The 27,920-nt window shown below is 37.6% G+C and overlaps 1 protein-coding gene across 8 annotated transcripts in view; it reads right to left on the bottom strand.

Annotated features, from left to right (window-relative positions):
* Positions 1-3,478: 3,478 nt before the first annotated feature.
* Positions 3,479-27,920, bottom strand: part of SOX6 (SRY-box transcription factor 6) — a 370,558-nt gene continuing 346,116 nt past the window's right edge. For 6 of the 8 annotated variants that reach the window (XM_033062597.1, XM_033062598.1, XM_033062599.1 and 3 more), the window contains 3 exons: positions 20,339-20,572; positions 17,560-17,776; positions 3,479-10,499 (listed from right to left, as the gene is read on the bottom strand). In XM_033062597.1, coding sequence (XP_032918488.1) covers positions 10,196-10,499; positions 17,560-17,776; positions 20,339-20,572 — 755 coding nt within the window. In that variant the 3' untranslated portion in view covers positions 3,479-10,195. The remainder of the gene's footprint in view (positions 10,500-17,559; positions 17,777-20,338; positions 20,573-27,920) is intronic. The other 2 variants (XM_033062595.1, XM_033062596.1) reach the window with 1 other exon arrangement.

The raw sequence follows: 27,920 nt of genomic DNA, 5'->3' as shown, positions 1-27,920 counted from the left end.
ATTTTGTGCTTCCCTCCTGTAGCTGGTGTTACATAAATTCATAGCAGTGTTAGGGGAATTCTGCAGACTGTTCACAGTAAAGCTGATACAAATAAGATCATACAAACTAACTTTCCCTCACTTATTTCTTTCAACACATATTGTAGTTATCAGAACCAGAAGAACTTTCTAGTTGCTACAGTAACACTCCACAAAATAGGTATCTTGTACCTAAAGGTTTCTCCAAAAGCCCTTTCCTCTCAACACGTGGCAAAAGACTTGCATTTCTTTTTGGGTGGGTGGGTGGGTGGATTTGGGGGGATTTCTTTTTCCCTCTCCAGCACTTAGCCTTTGGTTTTCCAGCAGCTGCAGCTATTCTAGTGGAATTAACTAAATCTGCAATCAAGTGTGGATTTCCTGATGTCTGAATAAAAGATATTTCATTGTGATTGAGTAATTTGATCATTAAAATCTATGATCTCCAGATTTTCTGAATTAAGTCTGTTAAGTTTTAACCAGATCCTGCAAAAAATTGAGAGAAGTTTTTCATCCTGTGTATTTTGGATCATACAAGGCACTCGCAATTCAGTTGAACACAAACTGACTGCTTTCCCTGATTTTCTTCCATTAAAAAGAATAAATAGGGCTGTTGCAAAACTCCTTATCAAGGCTGTTCATTGGGATGCAAACTTCACTGATAATTTGCGCTCAGTCATTTCATCAGCCTGTGTTCCTGACCAGGAAAGGGCTGTACACATTAATAGCCCCACACAATTACTGTAAGTGCTGAGGAACACGAGAACGAGATGCAGATGTTGGCCAGGCTCAGATGCTCTCATTAGCTGTTATCTCCTGCTGAAACTGCTGAACAAAAACTGACTGGGCCAGGAGGACCAGGACTCTAATCCACTAAGACAGTTGCTGTGTTTTCAATTTTGTAACCTATTTGTGATTAATTAGTTGTGAACATACAGTAGCTAGAAAGAAATGATTAGCCATTATGGGGGCTTAGTGACAGAGATACCTTTCCACTTGGTGACTGTAGTGTCTTGCAGGCTGGGGTTCTGCTGCTTGGCTCTGGATCATAACAGAATATATCTATTTTCTGTTTTTGAAATACAATTCCCATGGCCTTGACTTAAAGCTTGGTCCTGCATCTGTAGTGTGAGGTACCTTACTCATGAAATTAAAGCTGGAAGTTGTGGAAGTAATGCAAGAGTCAGGGAGGTTTACATTTGATGTTTGCAAGCTTTGAGCACACATCCCATTTTTAAAACTTATATTAAAATGCCTGCCTGGTTTCTTCACACATCTTGATAGACCAGAAGAGTGGCAAAAAAAAAAAAAAAGACCCAAATAATCAATATGCTTTTCTTTTGTAATTTGATTATTTGAGGAACATTATTTAAAGCTGTAATAATAACCTTTTTTCCTACCCAATGATCCTTTGCTGATGAAATACAAGAACAACCAAAAGTCCAAGAGGTTTTAATACAAGTAGAGAAGCTTTTAAACTTTGTGGTGTCAAAGTGAATTAAATTGTCCCTAAGTAGCTCTTAATACCACTGACCACAGTGATTTCTACAGGGCAATTATGGTTTGCTGTGTCAGTCATCCAGCAGGCATTAATACAAAGCAGAACAGCTCTGAAGAAGTTTGTTATGGACTGTCATGTCAAGGAGCCCAATGCTAACCTTGATATTATTAGAACCTACTGAGGGTCAGATTCCAATTAATCCACAGATTTAACAGTCCTCTGCTGTAGTGGGTCTTGATACAATTAAGGAATAATAGATGACAGGAAGGACACTTCCTGGCAGGCAGTGACCGATGGCAGAATTCGAAGGGCCCTTAACCCAGCTGGTCATTAACTGCTCAGAGACACAACCTGGAGCTCATATTTTCTATTATAAACCATATATTAAAGATATAAATCAACTAGTACATTTTCCCCCTCCTCCCAGTCTGTATGAGCTGCTGCTGTTGGGCTACTGTGACAGCAGTCAGTGGCCACAGGAAAATGCCAGTGGGGAGGCAGACTTGTGCTGCACCTTGGAATCCTGAAAACCCCAAACTGCAGCCACCCTGAGGGCTGGTGAGCAGAGTTTGTGCTCAACCAGAAACATCTGAGAGCAGGAGAGTGGACCAGAGCAGCAGGGGCACCTCAGCTCTTGCATTCGTTGTCACTTGTTTGGTGTTTCCAGTGCAGCAAAGCCCTCCTGTGATGACTGGAATAACCATGGTAATTTAGAGCTTATTTATTACTCATCCAGCTCAGTGCTACCTTTCCCTTGTGGTGACCTGGTGCACACATTGTGTTATAAGCCAAATTTCTGAAGGCTCATTTGGGGTGACCAGACCAGCACAGGGAAGGCAGCGAGTTCTGCACAGCACCAGGAAAAGCAAATGTGCTGCCCTTGTTTTATGGATTAGCACCCAACACACTGCTTTGTCTAAAAGATTGCTGTACATGGGGAGACAGCCCCCTGTCCTGACAGTTTGTGTCTTGCTGCTGCAGGAAGCAGCTCAGTTTGCTTTTCACTGTACTTGTGTAACAATCAGCTGACAACATCAGTGTGTTCCAGATTACTGCTCAGTACAGCTGCAGATTCCAGTAAGAAAAAGGAGAAAAAAATCACATGGTAATAGGCATATGTGGGGAACAGAGGAAATGAATAGGATTAAATTGCACAAGTCAATATTTATGTATTTATCCCCTACAAGATGTTGGTCAGACTCCACATTACCATCCACTGCTGACTTTGAAGTATTCCACCACACAGATTCATAGTGCAGAATGTCATTTTTAGGAAGTTCATGTATGATGTTTTCTCCAAGGAAGAAAGGCTTCTCTCCCACTTGGATGTTTCAGGGTGGTTTGTGCACCAACTGCACCTTGACTGGAATCTGAAGTATTGTACAACCAAAAGGCTCTGTTATATTTCTGCTTCAGTACAGTACGCTTCAATGTAATTTATTATTTTCCTGTGAGAACCATCACTAATTGCTAAGTCAGAAACCAATCACAACACACCAATGGCAGCAGTCTACAGACACGGCAATATGGCAACTACAGGCTTGTTGTTTGACTTTGGTTAGTTTGTTTAAAGTTATGTGCAGCAGAAAAGGGGAAAGCAAAGAAAGAAGAGACACGAGAACTGTTTTGTCTCATTTCTTCTCACTAAAAATCCTTCTGAGATTATGTTGCTACCAACAGTACTTCCTGCACACAAAATTGACAGTATTCAATGTGTATTGTCAAATTAGGTTGGTTATCATGCATGTCTTTTACAGCATATGGTATTAACGGATTTCAGAGGCTGATAAATGCCTTCAATAAACCAGAAAGGCAAGGGCTAAACACAAGAGCTGTAAAATTCAGTCACTAAATTTACAGGAGGCCAGCTGAAGAGGCCTAGCTGCATTTTCCCATCATGGTCAGTCTTTAATACTAAATTCCAATAAATGAGGGGTGCATAGAAGAAGTCACACACACATCTCATAAAACAAAATTTATCTTTAATTTGTAAGTGTCAACAGCAGTACAAAAGATGGAGTGATGGTGAATAGATTAAGGGTAGAGAGGACAGTCTTGAGGTAAATGAGCATAAATAGGCAGTCTTATAGACACTCCCCTGAGGGGTCTAAACCCCTATCATGGCATATACTGTATCACCCAAGGATGACATGTTTAACATATCAGGAAAGCACCTTGTGCAAAAAAAAAAAAAAAAAAAAAAAAAAGAAAAAAACTCTTTTAAAAAATCCCTCCCACCCGAAACATGTAGGTAAGGTGCCAACGTACACCAGAACATACTGTATATGGACAGTGTCTTTCAATTTTGTCTTTTCCCTTGATAACTGAGGCAGAGGAGGAGAAGACTCTTAAAAGTACCACTGAAAGATTATTTAATATTTAATTTACCTCACGTCAATACTGCACAACAAAATCCAAGAAGTCTGTTTATGCAATGAAGCAGAGCTAAGAATAACTATTCTCTTTTTTAATCTGAGAACAGATTTTTTTCTTAAATCAATATCCTTAGCAAACTTTTTTCTTTCTTTTTTTTTTCTTTTTACTGTATCAAGAGGAGAGTGTGAGATGTGATGGCAACCTTTAAGTTCATTTAAAAACTTTACACTGGACTGTACAAGATTTTTTTTTTTTGATAAACTATTTACATTTTCAGACTTTAAAACATATTCAAAGCAGCAATAGACACTAGATTTTCCTCTAAACGCCCAAATAATTACCGGCCATGGGCCCAGGTAGGTACCTGCACTGTATATAGAATTTCTACAAAGAAAACCTGCCCATTAAGTAGCCAGTGGCTGTTAAACAAGCAGCCCTCGCCAGTAAGAGCTGCACCCAGGGTGTTGCTATAGGAATCAAAGCATAGTACCTTGACAAGAGAGTCTCAGTTGTCCCAACAGCTCTACACAAACTTTACAATTTGAAACAGCAGCTAGCATGTCAGTCCAGCATGTCAGTGAATTGTGCTGATTAAATTAACATAGAGTACAATCTCACAATATACATCACAAACAAATTACAATGTCAGGAAATAAGAGTTACAGTAAGATAAGTTATGTAGTAACAGCTTATAAGCTTGTCTTAATGTAATAAAAAAAATTTTACATGGGAAATACAATAATGAATGAACATAAATGCTAAGCATTCTAGTTTGCTACAAGCTGAAGAAGGGTACAAGAAAAAAAAAACAACATTGCTTTCTGGAAAGCAAAACACAAATGACAAAGGAAGACAAACGGAGAATGCACACTAGCAGGTCTGCAATGTGCAGCATACAAACAGTTAAATATTTGCACATTCCCCATACTCCAAGAGCACCAAGGACCTCACTTGTGGTTTTTAGAAAGCGGAAATTACAAAGCAAGCCATGTCACTAAGTTGCTTTATAGCTTTCATATTGCCATAAATACCAATTTGATAAGTTTTCCTTTAGCCCAGTTCACCCCACCCTACCCCTTTTTACCCAGCATGTGAAATCTTAGAATACTTCTTTGTCACCATTTCCAACAATTCTGATAGTTAAAAAAGGGCATGGGATTAAAATGAAATGGTTTTGCATATACATTGTCTTTTCCTTCTGTGGCAGGGCATTGCTACATATCAAAAATGTAGCTTGATCTGAGTAAAATCACAGATTTTAACGAGTTGTACCAAAAAAAAAAAAAAAGTTAAGAAGTTTTTTAAAAGGAAAAAGTGTTTTGTAAAGGATCAAATGAGGTCATGTAGTATTATTTTTTAAAAGAACATGCTTAAGTGCCAACTTGAATCTTAAAAAAGCATGCAAAACACCAAAGGGGTCTAAGCCCACTCATTAACTTCTCATAAAAACATGAAGAACTCTATCATACATCCTGCTGGCTGCATCTCCAGTGCAGTTGTTCTTACTGTGGCCCTGGCTCAGCAAAGTTCACCCCACTTAACACCAGCACTGGTCCTGGTGACCACCGTGGAAGCACTGACATGCTTCATATTAAGAAGGTAGGAAAGTGTTTTTCTGGGGGAGGATGGGGTCTACATCTTGTAGAAGGTTTTGCCGGGAGATGATTTTGAAATGCCATGCCTTTGATGTGGCTGAAAAAGAAAATCCAGAAAGCCAGCCCGGAGATTAGATGGCACTGGGATGTGGTTGTGTTGTGTTTATCCAAAGCAGAAGCTGCCCACAGCTGGCTGCTGAACACTTTGCACAGGGTAGTGTATTTATTGGGACTAATGCTGCTGTTGGGTTTGCATCTCCATCCCAGAGCCATCCCGTCTTTTCCCTCCCCCTGCCTCTCACTGCACCTGAGTACACTGATTTAGGAGCACATCAGGATCCTGGGAATGCTCAGCAGATGCTTTCACAAGCTCAATGGTGATGCCCAAACATACAGGCAGACCAGAATCTGGCCAGTTCTCCAGACTTGTTTCTGCATGTAAACCCTGGAAAGCCGTATGGTTTCCATTGGGACCTTTATCTTCCATTTTTATAAAGTAAGAAGTGAACTATTCTGGTTGGTATCAGACTGTTTGGGGAGTCTTCTTCTCTTGAATATAAGTATTTAATAATTTTCCAAAAGAAAATATATTGTATCTGTTAATTAAATAAACTGTTCACAGAGAAAATAGCATTACTATCTTAGTGCTCCTGAATGGAGTTATTTTTCCAGACAGTTTCTAAGGGGTCTCAAACACAAAGCTCAAGAAGCAATTCCATGAATCCTCTTCGTGTATGGTGTGAACAATTTCTCTGGTATTATAGCCTAATATGACAATAACATGATTAAATGAACATACAACATAAAGGTTTGATATGAATGAGTCTTGCCTATGTTGCAAGGGCCATTTTAATCTTTCAGGGATATGCTTTTGACTTCCAAATGCCATGCTTGTAAAGTAAAATTTCTCATTGGTTTTACTTGGATTCAGAAGACTGTGTTTCCCATCAAATGTAGCCAAAATTTGGCATGTTTCATGTATCAACTTTCTAAAAAAGAAGAAAGTATTCCCTGTTTGTGGAACATGCTATTAAAAATCAGAGAGAGCACAAGTGAGGCGTCTTGCTGTCCCAGCTACAGGTCCACAATACTGCGCTCACACTGCGGGTGTAAATTCAGCATCTACATGAGGTACAGTGACTTGTCAGCATTTAATATGGACCAACATACACTGATATAGAACAAAAGTAAATACATAACTTATACTTCACTAAGTATCCATGAACAAAAAATAAAATTCTATTTCCTATGTTATATTTACACAATTTTAAAAAAATCTAAAATGAGATGGTAAATTCATCAAAAACTTTGTTTTGAGCTCCGATTAATAAAGTAAAAATGTTGGGTTTCATCCTTATGATTGTCCTTCCTTGATTTCTACTGACATTTTAGAGCCAATGTCGGCTAATAAATAGAATAACACGCTCATAGGCACAATTCAGATTCAAATATGTTCCTCCCACTCCCCCAGCCAGTAAATGCAATTTCTACCAGCTGGTGATTCCTGAACAGCCAGTCATTTTCAAGAATGTGGCTTTAACATACAGAGCATCAGCACTGAGGCAGGGCTGGAGCTAAAACAAAGTGTTCATACATACATGTATTTTGCATAAATAAATGAAATAACAAGACATAAAAATGACTCAAATCCGGCAACTGTGAGGCAGGCCCACACGAGTCGAAACAGATGACTTTTGTTCATGTAGTTTTCGTACAACAGTTTCACATTAGTCAGAAGTGATAAAAAATACCATTTATATCCAGTGCTTATAACACTTACGAAACAACATCTGTGAGTGTGTGTTTTTTTTGTACTACAAGCAAAATCAAGTTTCAGTCCTAAAGAACAGTCCTTTGTTCTCCACAAGCCTGCAGAATATTATTTTGGCATGGTCATAAAATTTAAAAAAGAAAAAAAAAATTAACCAACTAATCTAAATGTTTGCCTTTGTGCAAAAAAAAAAATTACATAAAATACAATGCTAGCAATACAGCATTCTACCTATGCAACAAAACCAGGAAAAAAAGAGCAAGAGTGAAAGAAAGTGATGTGGGGGGAGGGAGAGATACTTCTAACTGGAGAATTATGTAAGACATTAATAAATAGTCTTTTTTTTTCTTTTTTCTTTTTTTTTTTTTTGGAAATAATTATGTCCTCCCCCCAATCTGAGCTGAATGTATTAAAACCAGTTCAAATTCCCAAGCTATTTTAAGAACAAAAAACCACTTTCTATCAGTACCTTAGCCAGCTTAAAGAGGACGCTCACCAGCTAATGACACAGCATATGCCTTTAAAGACTTGGCTAGACCAGTTTATTGCTTATTAGACATGGACTCAGAACACAGTTAAATAAATATTAAAAATATAACTTTTTTCTTTTTTTTTTTTTTTTTTGTTCCAAATTACAAAATGGTCAGAGAAATTTGACCATTGTGTTTCTATGCCATTATCTTTATAAATTGTCCTGTAAACTGAACAATCTTCTTTGTCTCAGGGGGTCGTTCTCTCACATAGAAACGTGATTCCTACAGTGGCAAAAATGGCTTTTTCTGGCAGAGCAGGTACCAGTGGGGCTGTGAGGAGGGCAGCTGCTCCTCCAAGCATCCTGCCACTGCAGCTCACAGGCGAGTCTGCAGGGCAGGATGTACGAGGACAGCCAGGATAACACTTCTGCTGTCCCAAGCAAAGCCTGTGCAGCTCCGTGAGAAGATGCTCCCAGATTTCCAGAGGAGCTGCTCTAGACCCATTGGTACTTCTCAGCCTGAGCCTGAATTTATCACCAGTGTGCTGAGCACAGCCAATTCCAAATAAAAGCTGAGGGAGTTGAGGAGCTTCAGCACAGTTATTCACCAGGCCTATTGGAACTATATATATATATATATATATATATATATATATATATATATATATATATATATATATGTATACTGTGATCTATTTGTGAACAGGAGTGGAGTATGAGGGGAAAAAGTAAAGGCAGTTTCTCCTCTGTCTTTGACATCCAATAGTTTCACAATCTTGGAATACCTCTCTTGCATATTTCCCAGAATTACCTCCAGTAATTGCATTTTTTCTAGAAGTAAAACAAACAGAAATTTTAGTTTCTTTAGCACCTTACATACAAAGATCCCAAAGCGCTTGGTGAGTCACATTCCCACATGACTAATATACATTAAATATTTTTGACGACCCATTTTCCCACCTTTGCAATTAGATATTTGAGTGGCCTTCCCTCCCCCACTTAGAGTCTCACAAACAAATCACTGCATAAATACTTAAGGTAGCACAGTTCCTTCAGGTGGCAGTACGAACATGATGTACAGAGCCACGATTTGCCACAGATTCCTCAGGTCCTAAAAATTCAGCATGGTGGACTGTAAAAGCAGTTTGGATTTTGCATCTGCTCTTGCTGTCTGAATGTAGAGGTTTATAATTATAAACACATTTTTAGGGGTATTTGTACTCTATGTACATATAAAAGTACTCACTTTATTTTGCAATACATATAGCAGAGTGTTTCCAAGTGCTCCTTGAACATACAGTGTTAGAGGAACAAGTGAATTTCTCACTCATAAAGGTCATGTTCATTTTAGTAGCAGGTGCACTTTTATTTTCATATACCTGTGTGATTTAGGGAAGGGGAAAGAAGAGGCTCTTTAAAATATCAATAAGGAATTGTAAGTGTAATGCCACCAACTGTACTTTTAAAAATAAATATTAAGTATTTGGACCCTTGACATTCTGGAATGAATAAATTATTTAAGAGAAAATGTGTTAAGACTGAATGCAAGGGTTAAAAGCAAAGGGGTAGAGAATGTAATCAGAGGTGGCCTCACACTGCTAAGACAGGCCCGTCCGTAGCTGGTGATCGCTCTTTTGTGCTTACTTAAAATTTCACACTAATGGCACATCAAGAGGCAAAAGCAATTGGGCACATGCACTATGGCAACCATGTTCACTAATTAAGAATATCCTGTCTCCAGATTCCTGAGTACTTTACCATATTCTGGAAAAAAAAATTAGGTTTTATATATAATTTTTTTTTTTTTAAGATGCCAAAGGATTGTCTAAGACTTTACAGTGTCTCCTTTAAGACTTTTTTGTTTAAATGTTAAGATTCAAAAGTTATGAAAAGTTTGGCACATCAGAAGGTCAACTATACATATGGAAAAAAAATGGAATTCAGAGACTATTTTTTAAAGACAAGCTATGATGCACAGGTGTGCACACTTGCGGACTTGTTCTGTTTCACAATATGAAATCTGCAGTTTTTGTTTTCTAAAATAATCCAGAATAAAAACACATTCACAACCTGTAGGCTGGCACAGCATACCTGAGTGAGAATGTAAAACCCCCATCTAAAACAGTAACTTAAACCTTTATCAGCATCCAAACGGAAAAAGACAAAAGGTAAGACTTGTAAGACAGCTATTGATTCATATAAGTTTTCAAGTCCTGATGTCTGATATTTATGTCTTCATCTAAATTAAAAAAACAAAACAAAAACAACAAAAAAAAGAAAACAAAACCCAAGTTCATGAAAAATTAGGGAAACAATCTGTCTCACACGATAAGAAACATTTAAGACCATTCTGCTGATGTAACTGTAGGAGCCACACATGCATGCAGGCTCTTTAAGAACTTTTGTTCAAAAAAACCCCAAAAAAACCCAAATGAGTCTGAGTACTTTAATTCTGCGAACACTCCTCAGTTGGCACTGACTGCCTCATGGGCTTCGTTTTCACTGCTATAGTCTGATTTGGGATCATCCTCATAGTCCTCGTACATTTCTATTTCATCCTCTCCGTTCATCATCTCGTTCCCAGGGAGGCTCCCGCTGTCCGTCTTCATGCCGTAAGTGCTCTGGATGACAGGGATGCTGGGCTCAGGGCTGGCAGAGGTGCTGGAGCAATCTGATGTCATCTGAGGGGACGGCGTGGTGGTGGCCATGGTAATAGCACCAGGGTAGACAACTCCTGTTCCCGTGGTGATTGGAATCTGGGGCTGCTGTCTGGAAGGGAAAAACAAGAGGGAAACGTCATTGCCTGTGTCTGAAGGAGGGAAAAACCTTCTGCAAGAGGAAAGAAAGGCAGGTGGTGTCCTAGAAAGGCTCCATGTGTTCCTCTGGGCTCACAGCCCTCTGTGGTATTGGTTCATTATCTCCCCCAAAGCACAACTGGGAAGTGTTGTCAGTCACTACCAGACATCCTTTCATATATTGTATGTGTTTATTTAAATCATAATACAAACTAACACTTGGACACAGACCATCAAAAGGCTTCAGGCACCCATGTGATGCCTGCCTGCTACCATAGACACCATGTACCCAAAATCTAAACCCTTAAACTCATGGCAAGAGCTTCTGTTGATGAGATTACCTAAAATGTCAGACAGAAACTGTAAATATCTCATTCACTGTGTAAGTGCCAGGTAGATTCCTACTTCACTCAGACATTCTTTTGACACTTGATTGCTGGCTTTTGATTTTTATTTGGATCCATCATCAGAATGCCATTTGCTTTTCAGGATTTTATGTGGAAGATGGGGGTTTTGAAGCAAAGCACTTGGTTAAAAAAAGAACAAATCTGCCCTGAAAGATGCTGATTTTGTATTGACTAGTTATTGAACACACATGCCTATTTGCATAATCTATTTAAAGAATCATTCATCTCAATGTATTCCCAACCTTCTTTAGAGCAATATTGATCCAGTAAGAGTGAACTATTATAAAATTTTAGCAGGACAAACATTTTCAGGTATCTTTGAATAGTCTAAGGACTCTGCACTGCGTCATCCTATGTTAAATTCAACATAGTCTCACAAATTCCTAATCACTGGATAAATCAATACAGAAAATAATGTTAAGCTTATTTTAAAAACCCTAAATGTTGAGTCTTTATTGTTCATTGATCAAACTCTGATTTTGATGAATATCACACTAGAGAGTTACAGGGAAGCTGCAGTCCTTCGAGTTTGGGTAGTGATACAGTGAAATCATGAACACCACTAAAATAGTTTAGTGCTAGCCTGACTCTTACAGCCTCTGCACAGCTTGAGAAATTCAAACATCTGTTGTGTAAGTCTTGTACACCTGGCTAGCAGCGAGCAAAAACGCAGTAATTCATTTGACACAGTCATTATACTCCTGTTTGCAAATGATGATTTGCAGATGATTTACAAACAGCTTGGGATTTTTCACTAAATTTTCACTTTTTAAATGGTCTGATAAATGTTCTGTGAAAACAATTTTCAGCCAATGTATTTGCTTGCAAGTGATTTTCTGCAAACATCTTTCAATACTTTATCCATAAAATTGAACACCTACCTCACAGGGGAACATTTCTGGTTTAGGATTGCATGTTTTCAGGAGTATAAACTATTACTGCTAAAACCCCACACATATCTCCTCCACAACAGAAAATGTTCACATTAATGAATGTTTCCACAAAGCAGAGGAAAAAGAAACCCACACATGGTCAACAGAAAAAAAATCTATGTAGTTGTCACCAGGCCATACACACTTAATTCTTTCTAATCTTCCCATCTAAAAATCTTTCACCAGTATTTCTCAGAATAAATAAATTCACAAAACAAAACATCACCAGTTGTTCATCAAAGAACACCATAATATCAATGCCAAATGATGCTTTGAGAAAAGTTTTCACAACTCCTGTAAGAGAAGTTGTTGAACCTACTCAAGGAATGATTGACTCGAAGCTGCTGCTGTGTTGCAGATGACATTAAGTATCAGAATACTAATATCCATGTCTACACCTCCCTTCCCCAAAAAGTTTGCATTTTTTCAGAAGCAAATTGCCTTTTTGCAAGCAGAAAGAGCAATTTTAAAAGTCTGCTTAAGACAATGCTGCGAGATATGCTGATGAAGTGATGGTATTCAGTGGCAAGGCCTAAAGGACAGAGAAATCTGGTATTTTTTCAAACACTTATCAAGTCAGCAAAATTCTTTTGCACATCCCCATTTCTGTGGGACTGGGTACACTTGTCCAAGTACCACCCATTTCAAAGTATACATGGAGAAGGTCATCTGAGCATAAAGCAGACAAATTTACAGAAGTACCTTTTACTTGGGAGCACACCAGACAAACATGTGGCAAGAGACTGAATGAATCTAATTGTCAAAGAACTTGATTGGTACAACAGGCAAGTTAAAAGCTTGCTGAATTTGTCATTCATAAATGCAGTCCTTTTTTACATGCTAAACAAAAATCAGACATGCTGTGCATGCCTGCTGCTGGCTGGGTAATAACTTTAAATTACCTATATCTCACTGTGGAACTGTAAACATGTGGTAACTGTACCACCTAATTGGAAAGGGTCTCAAATTGCTACCCATTTGCTAGCACTTAAACATGGGCACCTACACACCTCCAGTAACTGGACACCTACCTCTGATTTAATACCTGTTATTATTTAGAGCTGATCAGGTTGTCACTGTAAATTCTGCTCTAGTTGCTACATTACATCCCAGAAAGCCTTATTTTAAAATACCACAAATTACGTGGATATGTTACTAGAGATGAGTGTTATCATTTCCTAAGTAATTAAGTTCTTGGGGGGAGGAAAACAGCATTTGCTTAAATTCCCACTACTGTCCCTGAAAGGAAGAGTTGGAGTTTCTAACCTACAACCCTGGCCATTATGTTTTCTTATATTTGTAGATCTTGAAGCTATTCATGTTAATGGACTCTTTTATTACATTACATTCCACACATTTAATCATTGCCTCTAGCTAGAGTTATACCAATCACAGAACCTTGGAGGGGGGGAGATAAAAGCATACTTTACCTGCAAGCTACAGGTTACAATTCAGCTCAGTTGCACATGGAAGTTTTCTGCCTGTTAAGATTTCCAGAAAGCAACATTAATCTTCTGATCTCTTCAGATCCATGAGGAATGGTGGCACATCTCTACGCACCCTGGCTTCAAACCTCTCCTGTCTTCACCATCTCCTCTGACAAAGAAATCCTCATGTGGACAATTACTAGGGGTCACTCTCTGCTCTGCCAGCACTGATGATATGTCTGTCCACTCTGGGGCCAAAGATTTGGCAAAAATCATTGAAGTATATATAAAAATGGAAGCAACATGAAAATTCTTGGAAAAACTGACCTGCTCACAAATTTGTGGCATTAATATTCTTAGTATTTTTCTGGAGAATGTTCCTCTTTCGACTTTTGCCAAACCAGTTAAACATTTAAATTGGCAAATGACCATTGTTTTCTGATCCTTTCCCAGCCATTTTCTGACAGCTCTTTAAATGTCTGAAGCAAAAATTGATTGCATTAAGGAAAACGCTCATGTGTTACACACCCCTGAAACTTACATTCCCATAAGGAATGAAATAACAGTAAATCTCACAAAAGCACCCATTGTGTACTTGCTTTAAGTTCAAGCTACAGGAGTATAATATTACAGACTTTTTCAAAACCATAGCCTAGCAACATTGAGACTACGTGTGTACAGTAGTTATAAACACTATAAAGGCTTTATTCTAAACATCTTATGCTGGTAAAGCACAGAAAAAAAGTTACTGCTTACATCATTTTGCAGAGAAATGCACATAGCATATACTTCTATTTAGAGTGTATTAGACTGTAAAAATGACTGAGCAATGAATTATCTTTGTAAAACAAGGCAACAAAAGACAGACTAGACTTAAAATATCTGAATTTATGGTTTCTATATGATCCATTTGTTAGCTCACATTCATTTATGCATTACAAAAAACTGCTATTGAGGATAAATTGTAAATCACTTGAAGTCTGTTTTGGAGTAACTTATGCTGAAGGTACCATTCACAAGTTCCATTAATAATTTTACTATTAAAAATAACTCAATTATTTTAAAGACATAACTGGCTTCAGAATCAGCTTCCCCAAGATTGAAAGCAGCAATTTTTTAACATACTCTGCATTAAACATGAATTATTTCTGTATATTATCTCCCTCATTTGGAACAAAATTCATTCATGTGGGGATGCAATAGAAGTCCTACGCACACTGTAAGTTCCACTCTGTTCTTTAAAATACGTGGCAGTTCCCAGATTTTGGTCTATCAGATGTATAACAATTATCTGAAAACATTAATTTCCTGCCCAATTTATTCCAAGAAATCTTCACTCTCATTCAGTTCTTTGGAGGTTTTTCTTCAAAAATCAAAACAGAACCTGGCCATTCATTATTTTATTTCTCTATTTTATTTTAAATCCTGGCTAGCTTGTACACTGAGATTCTTTAAATTCCCTTTGAGCATCTTACCAAAGTTTATCAAAGACTGTGGTTCACTGAAGTGAGCAGTGTGAACCTTCTGCATCAAAAACGTTTGAGCCATGGAGAACTCCATATTTGAGGTGCAGGGTTGTACCCATAACAGATTTATCCTGTGTTAGCCAGTGGCTCACCTAAGGGAGTCTGACAGGAACTAACCTCTACTGGATTGCCTAAAACATAAATGTACATCTGGTATAAGAAAAATGCAAACACGATTATTAAAAAAAAAAAAAAATCTATTTTTTCTTGTTTTTTCCTATTTCCTTTAGCCACCTGTTCTGAATGTGTATCTGACTTTTCCCACATCTCCTACTTATCTTTTTATTGATGATATTTTCTTGCCATTTCAGCTCACCCTTTCCCAACTTAATTGGTTTGTACTTTAAAAAAATTTTTAAAAAGCAACACAAAAACCCCAGCAGTACTTCAAGCAGCATGAAGCACTTGGCACATTTCATTGGAGTCTATTTTGTACTTTTGTTCTCTATCTTCCACTGAAATATTTACTGTAAACACAGAGAATATTCAATCCGAAAAAGCACATTTGTCTCTTATTTCACTCTGAAAAGGAAACAGCATCTCAACTCTCACGTCTACAGTTCTGAAAGACGATTTATGTTGTTCCATCAAAACAGTGGAAAAATAATGGGGGTGTGAGGTCAGTTAGGAAATTGTTCCAGCTGATGCTTTATGTGATATTTATGTTAAACAGAGGGAAGAGTAAGTTTAAGAAGCTGATGGGCTCAGTTACTGTGTTTCACTTAGTTATAATCTTATTTGGAAGAAATGTTGCTTTTCACTAGTTAGTAAACTATTCTGCTGAGACAAATGATTCCATGTTTTATGTTTCAGCTCAAAAACCATGTTCCAGTCTGGTTTTTTCACTAATTTTACTTGGTGTCTTCCAATCTGTTTCTTTTAAATTATTCATAGAGGGAAAGGGGAATTTTGGATAACAGTGGGAAGTCACAAGAAAGTATGAAATAATTTTTTTTTAAATCCCAGCCTGTGATTCCTCAGGACTGTAATCTATATTCACATTGAACAGCAACATGGATCCCATTTCATCTTTATTGAATGCATCCATTAGACTTCATACTCCCTTTTCCATCACTTGCCCAACTAAAAGTCATTGGTTTTGGTAAAGTCCAGTGCACCATCATATAACTGCACAGAGGTAGTTTACTTTAAACTTCTTCAACGTGGATAGAACATGGTGAACTTAGCATAAATAGGAATTGGAAACAATCCTTTCAAAAAATGGTGACATTCTCATGTCCTCATGGTCACACACCAGTTTAGTTTTGAAGAGCTTTCAAAAGTATATATACTTTTAATAGAAACATCACTCTTTAGGTGCTTTTAGAAGTTTCTAAAATCCATCCTCCATATTCCCTCCCATTTAGCCATCACATTTAATGTGTAAAATGCTACTGCTTAATACTGTTTTGAATTAGCAAACAATTCTTAAACTGTTCAGACTGCTGTTTTGGCATTTCTTTTGCATTTCTTGTCTCCATGTGATTTGGTATGTCAATGTGCTTTGGAAGATGTAAGCTAGAATTTCGTTCCCTCAATTTGAATATAATTGGTGATGTTCTGTATAAATTCAGATTTCTCTTTAGAGTCCTATGTGCAATTTTGATGGGAGACTATTAGTAAACAATTTCCCTTAGACTGAAGAATAAAAAAACAATGTCATAACTATAGACTGGAAGGCTGTTTCAAGATATCAAAACCACTTCTATTTACTGATTGAAGAAAGAGCCCACATTGTTGCAGGCTGTACCACAAAATAATTGACTGCAACAGGAGTTCTGCATCTCAAGCCAAAAATGAGGGCACATAATCGACGTCAAGGTCAATTATCTGGTAGTGAAGGGCCCAACAAAAGGAGACTATTGTGATTAGAGAAATAAGCAGAACATTGTGAATTTGGAAAGGCTGGCACTGGAGACAGCTTTTAGACTCTTTGTAAATCACCAGAAACATTGTGTTAGAGCACTGAGCATCACAGATTAATTCATAAAAAAAAGAAAAAAAACAAACACAGGAGAAAGAAATCTGTTATGGTGCAGTTGTTTCACTGGACTTTTGTTATCTTTAGCTTGTAGATGTTTCACAGTGCTGCTTTCTCTGCTGAGCACTAGAGGAAATACCGCTAGAAACACACACAATGTTCTTAAAACTGTGCCAGGATCTTTTTGGGCCATATATTTTGAGTTATAAATCCACCCAGTCTATCTACGCGCTACTTGAAAGACTCTTTCTAAACTTATTTTTTAAAAAATTTTTACACACTCCTATATATAACAAAATTCCTAGTAGCTTCATACCATGATATCATTTATCCATGTGTGTTCTTCATGCAACTACTATTACTCCTCTCCCTTTCTCCCCTCTCCTGCCTCCTTATTCTACACAGGAATAATCTTTTGTGTTTTTCTCTTTGTTCTTTTCTTAATTTAGGAAATGATGCTGGAGTCATTACTAACCCAGAATGGATTAGCTTACTAAAAACTCACAAAAGACATGATTCAAACCTTTCAGGCTAATGGGAAACAACTTCTTTTGACTTTAAAGAATTCCACAATCAGTCTCATAATCAGCATTCAGTGGCAAGCTGATAGCTCCATATTCCATCTTATGTTTTTAATAAGGTCTTACCGGTTCAAATCCTTTCCTTCTAAACGACATTACTCAGTGACTTAAACAGATAAGTCTATTTGGTTTCAAACAGAGTGCTCTGTCTTGGAAAACAATTGCAACAATTGTACTCACCCTACGGTAAAAAACTGCCTCATCTCCTGTCTTCGAGACCTCATCAGCTGCTTGTATTCACCAATACGCAGTTTCTTCCCATCCACAATGCAGGTACGTTTTGGTCGAGGCTTGTATTTGTAATTAGGGTACTTTTCTAGGTGGATTTTACTTAGTCGTGCCTGCTCCTCGTAATAAGGTTGTTTCTCTTGATTTGACATGGACTTCCAGCGAGATCCTGGGGACACAAAATGTTGGTGAGTGCTCAAGTGAAGTGGGTTTAGCTTTACACACATGCAATTCAATGCGCCTTCTCGCCATAATAAATTTTAATTAAGTTTGTTAAATAAACTGATTTAAATTTACACAATTTGCACAACCTGAGACACCATAAAAGAAACCTGACTTTCAGATATTGCTGTAGACCAAGCATATGTAAATCTCTATTAAATAGGGTGCACTTAAAATCAATAGTTAAGTCTCAAAATCTCAGCCTTGTGCTGCAAAACAGACTACTTAATTTTTTACAATAAGAGCATTAATCTGTGAGTAATTCCATACCTCTGTAATACCACGCACAGTATGATGGTTAAGGAAAGTCTGCAGCCATACTCTCACTGTTAAAAGCCTAACACATTGCCTAGGGACACAGGCCTCTTTGATATTTTTATGAGAATTTGGTTTATACACTCCTGCTAATAGATATTAATAACTTGCTATGCAGCAGGAAAAAAGTATCAAACCTTATAAATTTCAGCAAAATTATGAACAATCCCTTGCTGTATGGGCGTCTTAAATTTACTGAACTTTTGATATAAGCTTGGCATAATACTGACACCTATTTTAAATCCTATTATGCATCTCATTTTCTGGACAGATGTAATAAGCACATAGAATCGAGAAAGTTACATTTTACAAACTCATGTTGGAAAGAAAAAAAAAGTGGAACAGAAAGCACACTGTAACTATATACACCACTTCAGGTACTGTAAACTCTCATTGAAAGCTGCACCAATAAAAAAGTTAAAAAATTAACACAGTGTACACAGGAAAAGGCAAAAGTATTCAGATCTCTTGTATTGTTTGTAAGGAGCTATCTAAACACTTGAATAGATACGGGAATAAGAAATGCAGAAAATAGCTTTTTGGTGTCTTTTAAATGAATAAAACGATTACAGCTGTGGTAAACGTGGGTGGAAGCTATTCTTTTACCCACATTTTTCATACATCAACAAATGGAAAAGTTGTATAAATATTATCCGTAGCCAGCAATATTCTGTGTCAGTTCTAATATTTCAGTCTCTTTTCTCATTGTCCTGGAAAAGTTGCACAGATATTATATGGACACAGACTTATTTGTGGCAGCGCAGATACTGACAGGTTAATTCCATGGTTAACAAACACTCAATTGCTGGCACTTCTGAAATATTTATGCTGGAAGTTTACATTTTAATGAATACAGTTACTATGCTCCTAATAGTTTTTTTCACAGAATGCACACAAATAATATAGATTCCCTACAGCTGCCAACACTGAAACAGTGAAGGTTTTATACAAAACTGAAAGGCTATTCATATAACTTACTTATGTAGTAGACAAAAATATGAGAACTACTAAGAAAGATTTTGGAAATTTTAGGACAAAGTAACATTTATTTCTATGTATTCTTGACTCTGATTGAACTACCATGCAACAAATTTTGCTAAGAATGTATTTGAACTCAGAGTTTACAATAAAATGATTACAGAAGAAACTTGATTTTTACTTTTATTTATTATGAGCTACATTTGGAATCTGTCTTTCACTTCAAAGACTCAAAAAGCAAATATAGGTTTTAACATTTCACCACTCATTCTCACGTATGTTTCTAATTCTCTGGAGGGGTCTTAAAAAGCAAATCAAAATTTCTCAAAAATGAGTCCATTTATTTGCACAATGGCAAAATAAAACCCATGGAATATTCCATGATCGTCCTAATAAATACAAATTAAATATTAACTATGGTGTTTTTAACCTAAGCAATATTTTAATTGCAGGCTTCTCATGGTTAGCTTTTTGAACATTGCAGTGTTTTGAACCAAACATCAATTTGGATGTATGGTTTGCATGTACAGGTCTTTTGAACTGTGCCAGGTTTCTCTTTGACATCGCACTGTCTGACATAAACCTCTGATTTTGATTTTTTACTTTTTTAACTTTATCCCAGTATTCACTCTAGCAAGTCCCATTTTGCATTCAGGTGATTTGTAGTTCAGGTGCATTCTAATGGGATCTTGCAATTATTGGGATTTTATCAGGACAATTTTATTGGGACACATTTTTGCAACATTTTGCAAAACGCTCCTTTTCAAGGCTACTAAGTTTTAAAGCATCTTGTGACTGCTGTTGAGAATAAAAAGTATCAGGGAAGGGGCAGAAAAGGAAAAGAAAGGGAATGAAAATTAAAAACCAAGACATGAATCTTCATTTGTGTAAGTTTCAGTAATTCCAATTTCGGTGAACATCTCCCAAAAAAAAAATAAAAATCCTGAAATTAGAGAAGTTCACAGAGCTGTGGGGTGGTTTGGGTTGGAAGGGACCATAGAGATCATACAGTTCCAACTCCCTGCACTGGACAGGGACACCTTTCACTATCCCAGGTTGCTCAGAGCCCCATCCAAGCTGGCCTTGAGCACTTCCAGGGATGGGGCATCTAGAGCAACCTGTGCCAGTGCCCCACCACCCTCAGAGCAAAGAATTCCCTCCACATATCTAACCCAAACCTGCCAACACAATTTGCAGCCCGTTGCCTCGCACTCACCGAGGATTTTGCTGATGTTGGAGTTGTGCATGTCGGGGAAGGCCTGGAGGATTTTCCGGCGCTCATCCTTGGCCCAGACCATGAAGGCGTTCATCGGCCGCTTGATGTGGGGCTCGCTGCTGGCGCGGCCCCGCGAGTCCCGGTAGACCCGGGCTTCAGCCACCGTGGCCCCTCCTGTTGGCCAACAATAATACTGCTGTAGTTTAGCGGCAGAGCCATTCACTGCTTTACTCCCTGGAACGTCAGGGCAGGAGGAAACAAGATGGATGCAAAACATTATTACGAGGGTTAGGAAAGCGCTTTCAGTGCTGTGCTTGTTTTAGCCTCTTTGGCTCGCTCTCTCTGCTGCCAGATCTATGAGACAGAGAGAGATGGGCCAGCCAGGGGTCTCAGTGTAACTGGCCAGGCTTGCCCATCTGAGACAACCCAACATCAAAGTGAAGAAACAAATTGCAGTGGTGTTTCTCCAATCAAGACATGGAGATTTGATAACGTTTCCATTTGGAGCCTTACCATAAGAGACATTCTCTGAATGCTCAATGAAACTCACATAAAAGTTATATTTGAGAATCCAAACTGATGTAGGCCTGTTGACACCAGCCACTGACAACGACTTTGCTGCTTGAGCATTTCATAAAATAATTAATTTTATTTATTTTGTTCTGCCAAATAATTTAGAAAATTACTTATACAGTGCACTAGTTACATGCTGCCATTTGTATGGATCAGATTATATTTGGAGCTGAGCATTTTAAAGTTGCATCTGCTTTGGTGGAATTTTAGATGTGTTTTGGAGCATTTGAACCACATGTATGTAATAAAACTGTCTGCCTCCAGCAGGTACACACACAGCACACTGGAGCCTCCAGAGTGGGAGACAAGCACTCCAGCTCCATGCCTGTAGTGTATCCCAGTGTCTTTATTTGCCATCAATTCAGCCTGTAATGCCAATCCTAACTGGGTTTTTGAATGCATCCAGCCCTGTTCCTGGACCACAAACAGCAAAGCCTCATGGGGGTTCAGATATCACAGAGCTGAGGTGTAGAACTAATCACTATGGGAAAAACAAAGCACCAAGGCATGCCTTTACTGGGAAAAAAATTCTGCAATTGTGATGATGATATGTTTTTAGAGTTATACCTTAGCTATAAAGAAAGCAGAAAGGGTTTACAGTGGGAGAGTGACATGGACTTCATCAAACCGGTCATATAATTTAATACCGAGAAAAGGCAAGATACTTGACAACAAATTAGTACAGCAATGGGCTTTCCTGGTTTTTTATAAACTATTACAGCTACCAACATGAATTTCTATGCCAAATAATATAAGATTAATTCTTTACAGTAAGTAAAACAAAACTGCAGTTTTACTGAATACAGGCACAAGTTTTTAGCTGTGCAAGAATCAACTTTCCTAATTCAGAGTGAAAGCATTATATAAGTATACCTTTTTAAAAATTCTATATAGGAAACACATTTGCATGAAAAAGGGGCCCTAAAATAGAGGGTGCATAACTAATACACTACCTTTTTGCCACCAGGTCCACAGTACATTAATTTCATTTAAAACGCACTGACCATACAGGATAAATTGATTTTGCTTTATATGGTGTTGACAGCCATGTTTATTGTGCAGTGAAATGTAGTGTAGTTTCAAGCTGACTATATCCATCAACACAGGGCAATATGCTGACTACTGGGCCAGATGAAGACATACATTACCCTGAGAGCAAAACACTCATTCGCATACAGCGGTGTCTTCTCCTGAGGATCACCCTGGTGATTTATGATGCCTCCAATGCCATTACTTTACAACCGACACCAATTTGGCAATTTGTATACTAACACGCGTGCACATAAAAGAAGACAGGTTTGTGGCAAATGTGAGCTGCAAAACTGTTTTTACACTGTTCTAGGTTAAGCACAGTGCCACAGGTGTTCTGCATTTACAGGAGGCTGCGGTCATCTTTTTCCTGCAAAAGGGAAGAGCAGTTTTGCAGTGACCTGCAGGTAGGACCACTTGAGGGGGGTGAATGGTTAATGAGGCTCTGTCTATTGTTGCCAGAAGTCTTGGACCACAAACATATCAAAGATACCATATTTTTAAAGAGGTTGTATTTATTTAGAAACTGCAATAAGTTGCAAACATAGTTAAGTCAACATGGAAATATTTATTGAGACAAAGAGCTAGATAATGTGAAAAAAGTAAAACGTAGCATGTAACACCTGTTCTATCCTTTAAGATAATGTAATAAACATATGTTACTAGGATGTGGGCCACAAGGAAACTGGTGACAAAAAAATTAAACTATCATTTATGCAAAAGTTATAATTTGTTATTCAGCTGCTCTACTCACAGCACAGGAAAGACCTATCTGAATCCATAGGATATCTTTCCAGCTTTTACTTTCCCAAAGGTACTTATTCACTAGAGCTAAGGAAGAGTTTGTCTTTAGTCCTTTCTAACACAATTTTTGATTTTTCAGTCCTAATGCAGGTAAAGAGTACTTTTACTGGGAGCAAGATTATAAGATTATAATCTGGGTATAATCTAGACAGAATGAAAATAAACAAATAAAGAAAAAAGAGAAATTTAAAAAAAGGAGGCAGAAAAGCACAATAACTTATCTGTTGTCAAAGAAAGGTTATGTTAGAAAACAATTGTTATTTGGAGTAATAAATTACAACCATCCCAAGAAGGTCAACTCTGGCTGCATCCACTTTCTGCAAGTCCATACTTGAAGGACTTGAAAAAGCAGCCAAAGAGTTGATGTTCTTTGAGCTTGATCTCTGGGGAAATATTTGCAAGCTGACCTATAGGCCATCGCAAAAGCACTTGCAAAATGAATTTCTGCAAATAACTACAGCAATATAATCTTCATGCTCTTCTGTCTCAGAACCATAGAATTATATTCAGCATGTAAAACATTACAATAAAATGCAGCATGGGATTCCATGGGGGAAGTCAGAAGGTCTCAGTACATTTTTAGATTAGCAATGAGGTGCTAATGACACAAATACACATGTGCTCATGAAATTTTACAAGCTGAAACACGTAAGAACAAGCTTTCAAGATGGCTGTTCTTAGGTACATCATCCTGTCATGCAGATACTTTGACTTTCTTGTGCCCCATCAAAACAATTTCAACAGATTTAACAAAGTAGGGGGTTTTTTCCTAATTTGATAATTATAGCTATACTGATGGAGGTTCAAAGACATCCAACATTTTTAAAGAAAATGTACATGCAAGTGCAAATAAGTAGGTGTTTTAAATCTTTCTGAAAATATTTTCAGGAAATTCTAATAACTAATAAACCTAAAATAACAGATAAAATGGATATGTACGACCAGTGAAGAGCAAGACAAGAAGGAATTGGTAATTGTCTCTCTGTGGCAACTAATGCTCATACTGCAATCACAGGAGGAGGGATTTACAGAATTAAGAACCGGGTCAGAATCTGTAATTATTGCAAAAGCAGTACAGTTTGGCTGCCCTGGTGGCTTAGTTGGCAAAGAACTCTATATTTTGGCTTAAAGACAGGGGCTGTCCTCAAAGTGACACTTTTAGCCCTGAATGTGTTCACTGCCTTACTTCCTAGATCCTTAGCATTTGCTAAACTTGTCATAACCTTAATGATTTAAAAGTAAAAATCAGATTAAAGAAGAGTGATCCTTTTTTGGGGATATATGGCACACCCCTCTGTGAAAGCTGGATTCCACACGGCTCTAGGGGCAATACTGAGGCAAAGAATGCCACAGAATAAACCTAAAAATGCTGCAGCTTCCTTAAATGATTTCCAACAATAGTTCCATTTCTAAAGAGCTCTCTAATCAGAGAATATTTGAAAGATAAAATAATCTGATCATCAAGATAGATAACCATCCTCATGTGAAATAAATGTTAAGAAACATAAAATAACAATAGTTACATTGTTTATTTATTTATTCTGGCCTTTATCTGAGTTTCTTACATTGACTAATGACATCAATTTTAGGACAGGCATCACCCCTCAGCAGGCTTCCTGAAATCTTGACCACATTAAGGTTAATGATCCTGTCTTTACTGGGATGTGGGTTTACTTTTACTTCACTGTGGGTTTTTGCACATCATCTACAACAAAACCTGAGACTGGGCCTTTACACATTACCAGAAAACAAACAATAATAGATGGGATAGAGAGGAGCAAAAACAAAAGGCTGAGAAAAAAGGTGAGGAAAAGGGGGAAAAGAAGTGACAGCAAAAAGAAAGAGATTTTTATCAGTCACCCTGTTATTCCTTAATTACTCTTCACACTATGGCCATTGATTCATGTTTGAAGTGATACATTTCCCCTGACTTCTCCCCAGATAATGAATCTGGCTAACCTAGAGCATATACTGCAGATCATGTTCCATGGACACACACCAGGACAGGATAGACAGAGATAAAGACAATCTTTCTAGGTTCCTGGTATGAAAATGGCTGGTTAGCATTAAAGCTCCTATCATCGGTTATTCATTAAGCTGAGGTGACATATTTACCCAGTTTGGAAAAGACTGATTGTGACCTCCAAAATATCTGGCTCTGTCTGTGGTAATGCAACTAGCACTGCAGAGATCAGAACCTGATAAACATGCAAACAGGAGTCACTTCTACTGCAAGAGATGGGTTACTCATAAACATGGACATGACATGAAAACAAGGAGAAGGAAAAACTGTCTTGGCAGTTCCCTGTGTTGCTCTTAACCTGATTTTCTACAGACAAATGCAGCCTCTGTGAAACATATAGTGGTATTTAAAATCAAATAGAAAAGGACAAATATGGAAAGAACAGAATGGAAAGAACAGCTTTGGCAAACTTAGAACAAAAGTAGCCATTTAACTAATATTTTGGGTTATCAATTTTAGGGAAAGTTACAAGAATTACAACTGCTTCACTGTAATCTCAGTGACATGTGGAAGTTGTAGAGTAGCATTTATCTGTTTTGCCCTTTGCCTGCCTCTTATTTCTTCATCTCCAACACCATTCAGATTTTATCATTCTTTATTATCAGCAAGGGAGGCAACATAAACGGATATCCCATGAACTATTGTCTTTACTGGCATGTCTTGTCATCACTGGCAAGATACCCACTTGGAAACACGGCTAGGTTGGAACAGGGGTGGCACAAATGTTCTGTTTGTCAGGCGGCTTTTGTTCCAAACAAATATTATTCAGCTGCAATTTGAGCATTGAGCATTTCCCACAGGCTGCATGTCAGTGAATGAATGGGGAGCAAAACTGGGAAAGCCACAAGCAATTCATGAAACACTGCAATATTTAAATGGCCTCTGAATTTTTTCACCTGCAAGGGTTCTGAAATGCTCTAAGTAGATACTAAGAGGTGGGAATAGACTGAGGCACAGGTTAGCTACATCCAAGAAACACTTCTCTTTTTCCTGCTAAGAGACTCCATTCTCTTTCAAACATCAACAAGAAGAACCAACCGGGAATTCCCCAAGGTCAGCTCTGAGGAAACATAAACCTCTAATTCAATAACTCTGCTACTGCACTGAAAAAAGGCCTTATTATTGCAACATCCATATGGAGTCAATTGGACATTAATGACTAATCAATCCCTCCCCTTTCTATTCTACTTATAGTGTCACAAGCCATGTTTAGATTAGCCCATTTCCTGCTTAGGATCGCTCAAGATGTCTTTTGTTCTTTCAGGGCTGGCCTGATGGAGGCAGCTTAAACAAACACACGACCCAAGTGGTGCAGGAGTTATAAACTGCCATATGTGAATGAACAAAGGGGCCATACTAAAGCCTTTTGTGGTATTTGTTAATGTTTTTCATCTGAGTTTAAAAAGACCTAATGACTTTGTGGTGAGCTGATGCATGTGGCTCGTGGCTTTGCAAAATGAAGGAAATTCTAGCCAGTTATATATCAGCATATATTTTCCAGAGTGCCTTGTTTTCAGTTTTGGTGGCAGCGGGTTTACTTTTTTTAGTACATTTGTTTTACATATGCAAGCAAAATACTTAATCTCAATTAAAACACAGCACCAGTTTTCACAGCCATACTCACAACCTGCATATACATCTTTCCCCATTTGAAAGTCTCAAGCTAAAATTAAGAGTGGGATATCTGCTGCGTGTGAAATCAAAGCAAACTGTTCTCAGCTCCACCAGTTTGCTCGCCAGTGTTTAAAGCTGAATTGTTTGCTGTGCCCTAATAAATACCAAAACATAATTCTAAATAAGCTGCTAGCACATCCATGCTCCACAGCCAGCCATGCCCAAATCTGTGCTGTTCATATGAATTAAAACTGCTAAATGCAGCTACTTGCTTGATGGCTTACACAAACAGTTTAGATTTCTTGACCACATTCTATGGCAAAGCTAACCCTCGTGGAAACTTGGCATGGACTGTAGCTAAAACAATAGAATAATGCTTTAAATTACATGGGATATTAACTGAATTAATTAGGGCTTGACTTCAGCTCCTGGTGGCTGATGTAGTCACACATGTGCTCTAACATAAGAGTTACTCTGTGAAGATCCATGAAACATCTATACAGAAATTGGGATGAAGAAGCAGCCTCTACTATAAATTTGGGGAGGTGTTTAAGTGTCATCATATTTTTCAATCATGTGCCACTTGCAGACTTCAAGACCCTTCACAGATAATTAATTAAATGCTAACAACCCCATTCTGACATTAATGTTATTGATAGAAAAGAAATATGAATCATATTTAAGTTGAAAGTTTTTCAGCCTAAGTGATGATGCCAGAAGTAAGGGATTGCCAGTCATCAGATCTAACAACAATCTACATTATACTATCCACAAATATTGTTATTGTTTCCCTTTGACATTTTATTTCATACTCAACTGAGGAAAATAGAGGCCCACAGAAAGGAAAATCATGGATGAAACAGCCTAGTCCAAAAGAAAAAATACTAAAAATTATTGTTAGGTATCTGACAAGATCTATGGATTTGATTTTATTTTCCAGAAAAAACAGCTGGTCTACCAGCTAAGCAATTATTGTTACTATATTAATCATATTCAAAGTCAAAGCAATACAAAGAAGAATGTACTAATCTATTTAACATTAAAATGTTTCATTAAAAGTAACAGCCTTACTGCCAGTGTAGCTGTTATTCACATCATTTCAAATTTCTCATGACATGAGTGTCACCTAGAACATCCAGAAAACACATTAATTTAAAACACAGGGTCTAATTCTGCAGTCTTCAGTCATCCCTAAAAGCTTTTTTGTTGAAAAAGTCCTGTTTGAACAAGGGCCATAGTGATCCATTCATACTTCAGTCAATGCTTTGTTTTGTTTTAAGATGGAGGAATGACAGATGGGAATTAAGGACAGAGAAAGAAGGCAGTCTGACTTCATATTTGATGGATGTATTGTTCAAGGTGTGGCTGAACACTGTTCATTGCTTGCTCACGTGCTCTTTGCCAAAACAATGATTTTTAAAAGCCTAAGTACAATGCAGCTTGTAAAAGGGAATTATGTTTAACAATGGGAGAGGGTTTTACGAAACCACCTCCCTCAAATTACGTGATATTAAGAAATGCAGAATACTTAGCAAAACA

The sequence above is a fragment of the Catharus ustulatus genome, chromosome 6 (assembly GCF_009819885.2).
Source record: "Catharus ustulatus isolate bCatUst1 chromosome 6, bCatUst1.pri.v2, whole genome shotgun sequence".
NCBI lineage: Eukaryota > Metazoa > Chordata > Aves > Passeriformes > Turdidae > Catharus > Catharus ustulatus.
Note: the sequence above shows the minus strand (reverse complement) of the source record. Positions and strands in the feature narration are given on the sequence as shown.